Source organism: Xenopus tropicalis, chromosome 2 (genome assembly GCF_000004195.4).
Source record: "Xenopus tropicalis strain Nigerian chromosome 2, UCB_Xtro_10.0, whole genome shotgun sequence".
Taxonomy (NCBI): Eukaryota; Metazoa; Chordata; class Amphibia; order Anura; family Pipidae; genus Xenopus; species Xenopus tropicalis.
The window spans coordinates 56,928,796-56,942,377 of NC_030678.2; the positions used below are offsets into that span (position 1 = coordinate 56,928,796).

At 41.2% G+C, this 13,582-nt stretch overlaps 1 protein-coding gene across 1 annotated transcript in view; it reads left to right on the plus strand.

Moving 5' to 3' along the window:
• Positions 1–7,098: 7,098 nt before the first annotated feature.
• Positions 7,099–13,582, plus strand: part of cxorf38 (chromosome X open reading frame 38) — a 6,813-nt gene continuing 329 nt past the window's right edge. Inside the window, 7 exon segments of the mRNA NM_001127142.1 lie at positions 7,099–7,624; positions 8,521–8,655; positions 9,121–9,243; positions 10,159–10,308; positions 11,026–11,205; positions 11,287–11,407; positions 13,418–13,582. The exon segment at positions 13,418–13,582 is cut by the window's right edge and continues 329 nt beyond it. Coding sequence (NP_001120614.1) covers positions 7,427–7,624; positions 8,521–8,655; positions 9,121–9,243; positions 10,159–10,308; positions 11,026–11,205; positions 11,287–11,407; positions 13,418–13,437 — 927 coding nt within the window. The 5' untranslated portion in view covers positions 7,099–7,426 and the 3' untranslated portion in view covers positions 13,438–13,582.

Here is a 13,582-nt window from a genome sequence, read left to right on the forward strand (position 1 = left end):
AGGTGCTCTGTCTTGCATAGGCCAGCTGAGTATTAACTTAATTTGAATCCATTGGGCAATTGTACTTGGGTGGAAAGAGTCTTTTCCAAACCTTCAAAGCGATTGGAAAAGAGTAGCAGTTCTGACACCTAACAACTAGGGGGCACATCTATGAACGCTAAAGCATTCATAAATGTGCCCCTTAGTGTGTGCATTTTCTTCTAATTTCTGTGGAAATTAGGAATAAGTACAATCCCCTGAATTTTATGGAATACAGACACACAAAAAATGTTATCTGCTCTGAGGATCATGTTGTAAAAAAAAAAAAAAAAAAAATATATATATATATATCATTAGAATCCTCAATCTCTCCTGTAGTTCTGGCAGATGTAATAGATCGTAAAAAGGCCACTTTGAGAGAGGTCAGGGTTGAATCTCAATCCAGATATACTTGACTGTAGTTACCCTGTAAAGCAATGATCCCCAACCAGTGGCTCGTGAGCAACATGTTGCTCGCCAACCCCTTGGGTGTTGCTCACAGTGCCCCCAAACCTGGTAGTTATTTTTCAATTCCTGACTTGGTGGCAAGTTTTGGCTGAATAAAAACATGATTTGCTACCAAATAAAGCCATCCTTTAAGCTGATAGTGTGCATAGAGGCTGCCTAATAGCCAATCTTAGCACTTTTTTGGCACCTCCATGAACTTATATGATGCTTGTGTTGCTCTCCAAGTCTTTTTACATTTGACTTGCCTCACGAGTAAGAAAGTTTGGGGACCCCTGCTATAAAGGATAAAAGTGACTGCTCCAGGGTGAGAGTTCATCGTTATAACATCAAAACTGCAAGGAGAAAGAATGCGTGCTCGTGAAGCAAATGGAACATGCAAAACAAACCATCTCTTGCTATGTCATTCTGCACCTAATAGATACGCACACCATTGCTCCTGCTATATAAGCCACTATATTGCAGGCTCCTTATTAATGGTAATTCTCATCTGTGTATCTGCTATGCCAATAACTTTTTCTGTTAGGCCTACCTTGATTTAGTACTTGTGATAGCTGTGTCAAACTCACATCTGTGTCCACTCCTCAGTGAGCAAGAGATATTTTTATAGCCCCAAAACGTGATTCTGGTGATTGTAAAAGTCTCCCCCTCCCCACACAGCCTATTTACTTTGATCCCTGATTGTTTAATTGATGAATTAGTCAATCAGGTTCTGGCTTTCCCCAATCAACTGCATATAAATTCAGATGCAGCCATAGGGATGGCACTAGGGTTAGGAGCAGGCACTAGTGCTACCATTTCCTAAGTGCCAACATTTCACAAGTGCTAGGAAGAAGGAAAATGGCAGTTTAACAAGGCAATTGACAAGGCTCCAAACTATCTTCAATCAATGCTAAACAACATGGAATCGCAAGAAAACAACTTTGCTTGTTCCTGGTAGTTTATTTCCTATCCCAAAATGTTTTATCCTGCTTTCCTCCTCTTTGCAATTTCATGTTTCTTAAAACATCTCCAGCCACATCTTCCATCCAGTCAGAAAGGTATAATAATATACAAAAGGTATAACAATCACTGCCTCTCTACTCTCCTCTCCTTCCCACTCAGCACATGAAGTCTTTAAATTGCTCTGCTCCATAACCCCAGTTAACTCTCCTCACATAAAACAAAAACATACAAATCCTGCTCTCACCTTGCATTCCTCTCCTTCCTGTTACTTGCTGCTGGTGACATTTCCCCCAACCCTGGCCCTTTCCCCATCCCTGTTCTGTTAGGGACACATTCACCAAACTCACCCTGTACCCCTTTAAAGTACAGAACCCTTACCCCTATCCCCTACTGACACTGCCTCACCTGCTGCTCTGTCCTTTGGGGGGCTACACCTTACTCACACTCCCAGACCTGGAAACAGGGCAGGGGGTGGGGTAGGACTCCTCTGCCCCCCGCTATTCATTTAAAGTCCTTCCACCTCCTCCTTCTTTCATTTTCCTCATTTGAGGTTCACTCTATTAGGCTCTTCTCCCCTGCTTCGCTTCGCATTGCGGTCATATACCGACCTCCTGGACCGACCTCATAATTCTTTGACAACTTTTCTGCCTGGCTTTCTTACTTCCTTTCCTCTGACTCCCCATCCATTGTACTAGGTGACTTTAACATACCTGTTAACAATACTAATGCCCCTGCTACCTCTAAACTCCTTTCACTAACATCGTCCTTTGGGTTATCTCTGTGCTCTGACTTCCCCTCTCACTCCAATGGAAACTCCCTGGATCTTATATTTACAAAAGTTTGTTCTATCTCAAACTTCACTAACTCCCCTTTCCCCCTCTCTGATCACAATCTGCTCACATTTCAACTCTTGCTGACTCCCTCTACACCCTCTGCTGTCCCCCAAACATGCACATACCGAGACCTGCAATCCCTAAACACGTCACACCTCTCTTCTTCCTTTGACTCTCTTCATTCTAACATCCTTACTGTCTCTTGTCCTAATCAGGCTACCTCTGTCTACTACAGCACATTCGCCACTGCCCTTAATGAGCTTGCTCCTGCCAAGACAAAACCCATGAGGCCCAACCACTCCAACCCTGGCACACTGCTCATACCAAATCCCTCCAAAAACAGTTCCGTACACTTGAGCACCGCTGGCGCAAATCAAGGTCAGAGTCAGATTTCTGCAGCTACAAATCTGCTCTGCTCTCCTACAACAGGAAACAAATAAAGCATGCAAAAAAGCTATCAAGCAAGCTAAAATAGAAATGGGAAGGGATATTGCAGCTAGGAGTAAAAAGAATCCAAAATTATTTTTTAATTATGTGAATAGTAAAAAAATGAAGCAAGAAGGGGTGGGAACCTTATTATCACGGGGGGGTAAGTTGGTTGATGAGAACGGGGAAAAAGCTGAAATTTTGAACTCTTATTTTTCATCTGTCTATACATCTGAGGAGCCAGATAATGAAGGCTTCCCTTGTAATATGCCCAGTTCTAGTAATTTAGCTACTGACGCATGGGTCACTCAGGAGGAAATTCAAAAGAGACTTGAACATGTAAAGGTAAACAAAGGTCCAGGGCCGGATGGGATTCATTCCAGGGTATTAAATGAGCTGAGCGCTGTGATTGCCAAACCTCTTCACTTAATTTTTCAGGATTCATTGAGGTCTGGCATGGTGCCGAGAGACTGGCGGATTGCTAATGTGGTGCCGTTATTTAAAAAGGGATCCCGTTCTAAGCCTGAAAACTATAGGCCTGTTAGTCTGACATCAGTAGTAGAAAAACTTTTGGAAGGGGTAATAAGGGATAGGGTACTTGAATACATTGCAGTTCACAATACTATTAGTTTGTGCCAGCATGGTTTTATGCGTAACAGATCTTGCCAGACTAATTTAGTCGCCTTTTATGAGGAGGTGAGTAGGAACCTTGATGCTGGAATGGCAGTGGATGTCATCTACTTGGACTTTGCTAAAGCGTTTGATACAGTACCTCACAGAAGGTTAATGGTCAAATTAAGGAATATTGGCCTAGAACATAATATTTGTAATTGGATAGAGAACTGGCTGAAGGATAGAGTACAAAGAGTGGTTGTAAATGGAACACTTTCTAATTGGACCAGTGTGGTTAGTGGAGTACCGCAGGGGTCAGTCCTTGGTCCTTTGCTTTTTAACTTGTTTATTAATGACCTGGAGGTGGGCATAGACAGTACTGTTTCTATTTTTGCTGATGACACAAAATTGTGCAAAACTATAAGTTCCATGCAGGATGCTGCCGCTTTGCAGAGCGATTTGACAAAATTAGATAACTGGGCAGCAAACTGGAAAATGAGGTCAATGTTGATAAGTGCAAAGTTATGCATTTTGGTAGAAATAATATAAACGCAAACTATCTACTGAATGGTAGTGTGTTGGGGGTATCCTTAATGGAGAAGGATCTAGGGGTTTTTGTTGATAACAAGTTGTCTAATGCCAGGCAGTGTCATTCTGTGGCTACTAAAGCAAATAAAGTGCTGTCTTGTATAAAAAAGGGCATTGACTCAAGGGATGAGAACATAATTTTGCCCCTTTATAGGTCCCTGGTAAGGCCTCACCTTGAGTATGCAGTGCAGTTTTGGGCTCCAGTCCTTAAGAAGGATATTAATGAGCTGGAGAAAGTGCAGAGACGTGCAACTAAACTGGTTAAGGGGATGGAAGTTTTAAACTATGAGGTGAGACTGTCGAGGTTGAGGTTGTTTTCTCTGGAAAAGAGGCGCTTGCGAGGGGACATGATTACTCTGTACAAGTACATTAGAGGGGATTATAGGCAGTTGGGGGATGTTCTTTTTTCCCATAAAAACAATCAACGCACCAGAGGTCACCCCTTTAGATTAGAGGAACGGAGCTTCCATTTGAAGCAGCGTAGGTGGTTTTTCACGGTGAGGGCAGTGAGGTTGTGGAATGCCCTTCCTAGTGATGTGGTAATGGCAGATTCTGTTAATGCCTTTAAGAGGGGCCTGGATGAGTTCTTGATCAATCAGAATATCCAAGGCTATTGTGATACTAATATCTACAGTTAGTACTAGTGGTTGTATTTATAGTTTATGTATGTGAGTGTATAGATTGGTAGGTGTGGGTTAGGTGTGCTGGGTTTACTTGGATGGGTTGAACTTGATGGACACTGGTCTTTTTTCAACCCTATGTAACTATGTAACACCACCCTCTGCCAAACTAAACAAATCTACTTCACTGCACTCATTTACTCCCTCTCTAAAAAACCTGCACAACTCTTCTCTACCTTTAACTCTCTGCTGTCCCCTCCTCCGCCCCCTCCGTGTGCTTCAGTCACTGCTCAAGCTATTGCAGAGCACTTTAAAAATAAAATTGACACCATCCGAAGTGACATTGCACAACTTAATCCCCATAACCATTCCCCTCCCTCCCTACATGGTACCCAGTCTCTTCTTGGCGCCTTCTCCCCAGTGACTGAAGAGGAAGTCTCAAAACTGTTGTCTTCCTCTCACCTTACTACCTGTCCACTTGATCCCATTCCTACCAAACTTTTACGTAATGCCAACCCCTGTCTTATCAAAGCCTTAACTCATCTATTCAATTTCTCGCTCTCTAGTGGAATCTTTCCCTCCCAACTGAAACATGCACGTAACCCCTATTCTGAATCCCTCCAATCCTACTAACCTCCGACCTATCTCTCTGCTCCCTTTCATCTCCAAACTGCTTGAGCGCCTAGTTTACAACCGACTGACGCTATTCCTCTCTGACAATAACCTCCTGGATCCCCTACAATCTGGTTTTAGACAACCCTCCACCGAAACTGCTCTAACCCGACTAACAAATGATCTCCTTTCGGCTAAAGCCAAAAAACACTACTCACTACTAATACTTCTTGATCTCTCAGCTGCTTTTGACACTGTGGATCATCACCCTCTTCTCCTCCAGACTCTCCGCTCTCTTGGCCTTCGTGACACTGCCTTATCCTGGTTTTCATCTTATCTCTCAGATTGATCCTTCAGTGTCTCTTACAATGGGGAATCATCTTCTCCCTTGCCTCTTTCTGTCGGGGTTCCTCAAGGCTCTGTCCTGGGCCCCTTACTATTTTCTCTCTATACCTCCTCACTTGGCAAATTAATCAATTCTTTTGGCTTTCAGTACCACCTCTATGCTGACGATACCCAGATCTATCTTTCCTCTCCTAATCTCAACCCAGAGCTTCTAAGTCGCGTCTGCGGAATATGTTGGCGCTTTATAAATAAATGTTAATAATAATAATAATAATATTGAGGTTAAAAGGTAACTTTATTTCATATAGATGCTCTTCCTGTGGGTCTGAGGTGCTGCACCTGAATCACCAAAGAGGCTCTGTGAGTGGCTTGCATTCATGGTGTTGCTCTCCAGCATGCAAAGGGTTTGGGACTAAGGTTTATTGAGTGGTGTACAGCAAATTCTAGAAGTTATTCTAGAAGACTGTTTTATTTTAATGATTTAAGACTGAAGCATTAATTTTTTCTATAACATATCTTGCTATGTACCAAATGTAGGGACCCCATCCAAATGGTACTTGCTGGCCTAGCTGGTAAAAAACCTGCTTAGGGCTGGTATTACAAATTTACCAGTAATGAACTTGCTTTTAAATTGTTGCGTTACATTTTGCCCCTGGTCATGGGGATGCAGAAGAAAGGAGAAAAGACAGAATCATGGAAGGGGGTAAAGAAGAATATAGTTACATAGGGTTGAAAAAAGACCAGAGTCCATCAAGTTCAACTCTTCCAAGTAAACCCAGCACACAAACCTATACTTACCAATGTACACTATCACATACATAAACTATATATACAATCATTAATACTAACTGTAGATATTAGTATCACAATAGCCTTGGATACTATGCTTGTTCAAGAACTTATCCAGGCCCCTCTTAGTGCTCTGGCACACGGGGAGATTAGTTGCCCGCGACAAAACTCCCTGTTCGTGGGCGACTAATCTCCCAGGATTGCCATCCCACCGGCAAAGATGTAAATCGCCAGTGGGATGGCATACGCGACAGCACGATTTCAGTGAATTTGCGCAAGACACGGGAGATTTGTCACGGGCGACTAATCTCCCTGTGTGCCAGAGCCCTTAAAGGCATTAACAGAATCTGCCATTACCACATCACTAGGAAGGGCATTTCACAACCTCACTGCCCTCAGCGTGAAAAACCACCTACGCTGCTTCAAATGGAAGCTCCATTCCTCTAATCTAAAGGGGTGACCTGTGCATCACTGATTGCTTTTATGGGAAAACACAACACCCCCTATCTGCCTATAATCCCCTCTAATGTACTTGTACAGAGTAATCATGTCCCCTCGCAAGCGCTCTGCACTCTCTCCAGCTCATTAATATCCTTCTTAAGGACTGGAGCCCAAAACTGCACTGCATACTCAAGGTGAGACCTTACCAGGGACCTATAAAGGGGCAAAATTATGTTTCATTACTTGAGTCAATAACCTTTTTTTATACAAGACTTTTTAGGAGGGGGAAGGAAGGAAAAAATGACTCATGGGGCGGAGCAAAGGAATAATGATGATCATGACAGGTTCGAAAGACAAAAAAATGACTATGGTAGGGGTGGGAAGAACTAATGAAACAATGAGAACGCAGAGGGACGTGCACAAATGGGACTAAATGGGACTCAGAAGAAAGCCGGGGGGCGGCACATAGCAGGTACCTGGGCGCTTACACGGTATCACGTGACAGGGCTGTGGGAAATTTGCGGACAAGAGAAGAAAAGAGAGATAGCAAATATGGACGGTATAGAGTCTGTGAATTGTAGTTGAGGCCAGATTTGAAAGCACACGGATCGCTCGCAAGTAAGACACTTGGGTGTGGTTTAGCTGCGCTTTGCCCCGGAATAGCTTGTTTATGGTTCCTAGCAAACTCTACAGACCTGCAATGTAGTGAGCGCTGCGGGCACTTCCCGGAAGATGGCACATGCTGGTTTGCTGCTGAGGCTGAATTGCCAGGAGTATAAGAACTGGATGAAAGCAGGACAGTGTTTGCTGCTGCTCAAGGACTCCCTGCAAGAATTCATCGCCTCAGAGATGTCTGCCTTCCACAAACACCTCAGCAACAGGATCCCGCCTCCCAGGGCAAGATGTCAGTGCAGAGCCAGAGGCAGGCAGGTAAGGCTGGGGCACAGCGGCATGTTACACCTCTCCTCATTGGTCATTGTCAGTCAGAAGGGTTTTTATTTTACTGATACCATAGATAAAAGAGCTAAAGAGTGCCCTCCCCAATAGAACTTACAATCTAAAACACTTGCTTTTCATATTCTATTTCATTCTTCTTCTTAATGTATTCCATGATTCCCACAAAGCACAGTATTGCAAAGTTTAGCCTTGCAATATGTAAACTTATAAATATATATAAGCTGTACATAGGAAAAAAAAAGAAAAGAAAAACGCCAGACAGGAATAAATTGGGCCAGGTGAGAGAAAAATAAATATATAAACATGTTGCTCACCTACCTCTCCAGCTGTAAAATAATTGAATCAGCATTTGTAAAAAAAAACCCAAAACAAATATGAATATTCAGCATATACAGCGCACAGTCCTTCTGGCTTCAGTAAAAAAAAGTTCACGATGTGGAAGCGAATTGGGGACTGAGCCAGACAGCGTGGGAAAACAGTTGGGCGATGCCTTGGAGATGGAGATTTCCTAAAGGGTATGTAGGCCATCAGTGTGAGAACCACATCAACAAGTGGATATGGTTCTTGTCCTGACAGAATTTTTAAACCCACGCAATCAATATCTGGTTGATTTTCAGCTACTTATCGGTAGGGGAGGCCCATCAGAGGGCCTCATTCATAGGTAGTAAAGCTGCCAACTCAGTCTGAATGGGTGTCTTAAATCAGCCTCTGTATGGCCACCCTTATTCCACTTCTGAGCAAACCACCCCTTGCAGCTTTATTTGAATCTTCTGAGATATGTATATCGTATATGGCATAGCTGTTACATTATCATAAAAGTAAAAAAAAAAATTGTTCTCTCATAAATTAACCTTTTTTTTAATTGCAAGTTCAATCCTGGGTGTTTAGTTTGTGCGGAATGGAAAAAGCATATTTTGGAGCACCATACCAACAGAAATGGAGAAATACACTGGGGCAACTGTGATCCATCATTGTGGTCTGGACATTACTGGGAAGTAGCAAAGGTAGGAAAATACACATAACCCCTTTTTTGGCTGTAAAAATCGGCTATGTCCAGCTAGAATGTTTATAGAGTATGGTCCACACTTGACTCTAACGCACAGGATGGGCCTTTGCTAAATGATATTGGGGGGGGAACTTCCACCTCCTTTGTGATGTCAAAGATGGGCCGGGCGCAGGTCTATAAATACACGTGTCTTGCCAGGTTTGTTGCTGGTTTGGAGCGGGTGGGTTAGAATTGCATGTGGATCTACATTTTGTCGTCCTGTACGTAACTAATGAGGACCTATATGCCACTAGTGTAATAGTGTTACATAGTAAAGCAAAATTCTTTATAGAGCTGTTCATATTTGTTATCTGAGCCCAATTTTATATTAAAGACTGAAAGTCTAGATAGGTTGCCCATTTCTACTAAGGTGCTGTTTTTTTGGGGCTTCCATTTATTTATGTTATGTTCTTTTATATTATAGGCATATATGCCACGGGGATGCACAGACAAGAAAAGGCCAGAGGCATGTGATGCATCCGCTCTTCTTAATTTGATAACAACATGTGACCACTTTAGAGGGCCTGACCTGTCTAAAGTTAGAGAGGTAAAAACAATGCAGTGAAGCTGCAAGTTGCACTGTGTAGGAATTTCTATATTTTTGTTCTTATTTACACTCCTATGTTTGCTTATCTCCCAATCATCTTGGGACAGGCAGGGAAGGATTAAGGCCTACAAAGGGTTGTGCCTCTCCAAAAGTCAGTTTAGGCTGATTGTGGCAGGACCACAACCAGAAGCCAACTTTTGGAAAGGTGGGTATACCTGGAAATGGTATGGGTGCATCTTTGTTGGGATGTATGTGTTTAAAGACTGTTAAAGGAAAACTAAACCTTAAAAACAAATATGGCTGGATTTGCATATGCTGTATTTTGCATACTAAATTTAAAGCACCAGACCTAAGTTTCAGCATCTCTATAAAAGTAAGGATTCAGGCCTTGAAATTGTAAGTAGGAGTGTCAGTGACACCCACATGCTCAGTAGCTTCCCACTTTTGTTTAAGGGCCAAGACACACACGGCTACTAATTGCCACGTGTGTCTTCACCCTAATACTTTAATTCATTGGTTTTTAATTGCACATTTTCTTGGTTCTCTTGGAAACTGGAACCATTGAATCAGTGTTTTGCCTTATCAGCTCACCCACCGGCACCAGGATATTATGTTTTCATTGCAACATGGTGCATAAAATTCATGTTTTATTAGATTATCTGATGCATGCTAGTATGTAGGTTTCAGTAGATTCTAATGGCTTTCTATTACTTCTAAAATAACAGTAACTGAAGAAAACCTAAGTATACTTTGTGCAAGAATCGAAAACCTTTGTAAATGCCACTGATTAGTTTCAATACTGACTATTCGTTTTGAAGATTATGTCCAACTGCACAAATTTCAATATACATTTTGATACCACATAATGACTCAATTAGTAAGCACAAACTATTTTTAACTAAATGCTTTTTCTAGGTTATAAAGTGTCGTAATGACTTAATGCATTCTTCAGACATGAAAGTGTCATCTGCCTGGCTCAGACAATTTGGAAATAAGATACAGAATTTTGTTTCTGAATTCAGACATGTACCAGGGATAAAGGAGGAAGGGAGCAAAATCCAAGAGGTAATGAATTCTTGTCATGAGACAAAGTGACCTTTTCTATTCTATTAGTAGTCATTTGTCCTTAATTACAAACTACATATTTTTTTTATGTTTTATGGGGGGCATTAACTCAAGGGGTGGAAACAAAATGTTGCCTCTTTATAGGTCTCTGGTAAGGCCTCACCTTGAGTATGCAGTGCAGTTTCTTTCAGCTGAAGCAGTGTAAGTGTTTTTTCACGGTGAGGGCAGTGAGGTTGTGGAATGCCCATCCTAGTGATGTTGTGGTGGCAGATTCTGTTAATGTTTTTAAGAGGGACTTGGATGATTTTTTTAACAAGCATAGTATTTTACTATTGGGATAATAAAATCTACAATTAAAATAGGTATTGGCAAATATAGTTAGGTCTGTATAGGTATGTGTATATATGTGCACTGCAGTTCATTTGGAGAGGCTGAACTTGATGGACTTTGGTCCTATTTTTTTTTTTATAGATTAACTTTTTTATTATTTTAACAACATACATAAGGACAATACAACAATAAAAACAAAAAAGGAAAAAAAATAGGACTTTGGTCCTATTTTTTAAACCAACTTAAACATGTAACTATTTCTGTTCAGTGTAGTTTTTCCAAAATACTGCTTATAGTTGGAATATTACAGTTATCCTATGTAACTATTAATTTGTGGAGACATTTGAAAATTGTGTGGTACCTATTTTTATTGTCTTCACACGACAGGTGCTGCAGTCAGACTGGGCTGTACTAGAACAGAATTTGGATACATATGATGGATTTACTTTAGAATGTGATGCAGCAAACCCAGTTTTCCCAATATGTGACCTAGAATTGCTAATGATAGATGAGATGCTACAAGAGCTTTATTACCAGCTGGAGGAAGAGGATACACTGTCAGAAAAGGTAAACATTAATTTTTAATAAATTATAGTGCTTAAATATGATATGCAGCAAGATCATGATAGATTATTTCATCTTTTCTAGGATCTGGATAATTTTCAAACGATGCAAAACTTCTTATCAGAACATAAAGATCTTCAGTCTGTTTTCCAATCAAAAATGGACAAGCTTGCACTCCTACTAAAGAACCATGCTGAATTGAAAGGTGAACTCGCAGTTTGTTTCTGACAGCAGGCAAATAAATGTTACCTGTTAATAGGTTTATATAAAGATATGAGCTAATTTACTAGAAAACCGTTTTAGTTAGCACTGCTGCCTTCAGCATGGGCATTCTTGGTTGATCATTTAGTTTCTTATCTTTGTGGGTTTCCTCAAAGTGCTCTGGGTTTCTCTAAAACATACAGACAATTGTAAATTGTGTATTGTGTGTATGTTTGTAATATGAGGTGGGGGATCTTTTATCCCATAAAATTGACCAGCACACCAGAGGGCACCTCTTTAGATTAGTGGAATGGAACTTTCATTTGAAGCAGCATTGGTGGTTCCTTACAGTGAGGTTCTGGAAAGCCCTTCCGAGTGATGTTGTGATGGCAGAGCATAGTATCCAAGGCTATTGGGATTTTAAGATCTACAGTTAGTATAGATATAACCCAGCTTAACTATTTAACTATGCCTTTGCTGCCATTTTATGTCATTGTCATGTTTATGCATGACAGGGGCATATAAATGCACTTTCACCCAAATTCCTTCCCACAGTTACCTGCTCTTGGTTTTCTAAACTCACATTTTACTTTTTCACTTTCCTTTATTTCAACTTAGAATTTTTATTAGATGTAAGGAGTCCACTTATATTTAAAAAGGTTATATTACTCATTTAATAGCACTGCAGAGCAGTCCATGGTTGCACAAGCATAGGCACCACACTGCACCCACTGGATAAGAAGCCCAGGTTAGCCTGCCTTCTGCCTTATATGCTTTGAACATGCAGAAGCTGCAGGCTGGGTGGAGTAAACACATCATAAGTTTCTGGAAATGCATGTTTTCATTTAATGTCTTTACTCTTTTTAGGGTTTCCTCTTTTCTCCACACCAAAAGTACAAGAGCATACTGGTTGGTTTTAATTGCATTCTTAAACTACATGATTACTTAATCTGTAAGCAAAGGCAGTGGTCTACAGCAGTGCTGTCCAACTTCTGCGGTGCCGAGGGCCGGAATTTCTCGCGCATACATGGTGGAGGGCCACTAATGGAAGCCACTCCCCCCTTTAAACCACACCCACTTCAAACCACACCCATTTTATCACAATGGTGGTAGTGCAGCAAAAACCCAAATGCTTGGTCTTCACTGCAGGGATATCAACCATCATTCATATGTGAAAGAATTATATTATGTCATATTAGGACACACCCTAAAATCCATATGACTTCTCCTCCCCTGTGGATAGCACAGCAACCCCCAGTACATAATTACACACCTTAGGGACCATTTAATGGCTATTTCCAACTGCTAACAAACTCCCAGAACAAACCCCTGCCAGGTTCACCTCCCACAGGCAGCATAGGGTAGAAAGAGTATGACACACAAAGGAAGCACTCTGCCTGCCCTACGCTACCTGTGTGTGCCATACTCTGCCTGCCCCATGATGCCTGTCTGCCATATGCTGCCTGTGTGTGCCATACTCTGCCTGCTCTATGATGCCTGTGTCTGCCATACTCTACCTGCCATATGCTGCCTGTTTGTGCCATACAGGTGCCGCATGCGGCCCGCGGGCCGCCAGTTGGACAGCACTGGTCTACAGTGTTTAGAATGCAATGTTTTTCCCTCAAAATGCACCCTAGTGTATTTTATGGGCACTGTCACACCTAAATTCTCATTATTGCTTTATATATAGATAAAAAAAAATATCAAAACAAAGTATTAAAACTGTTTCAAAATCTAATCTATTGAGGATAAATATTATGAACATCAACTAATTGTTTTACATATACAGTATATAGATGATTTTTTGATGTAACAATGCATTATTCTATTGATTTGTGCAGTTAAACACTATGTGGGAGCATAGTAAGACAGTATATGCATATAAAACTTTTAGGGTGAGAGTTATATAAATAAATTAGCCAGCAAAGAGGTTTATACAATGCAACTGTTGGGGCTCCTTAATTTAAAACCACATATTTACTTCTGTTCAGTAAAAGTGTTCTGTTCTTTTTAGTTGGTCTCGGCCAAGAGTGAATTAATCTACAATTGCAAGAGGAGCAGGAATGGAGAGGCTGTGAATTTTCAGGTGTTGGGCATATACTATTAATATATGTAACTGCATAATTCTACCTTTTCTCTAATAATTAGAGAGCAGGTGTATCTGTCTATTGACTTGTTG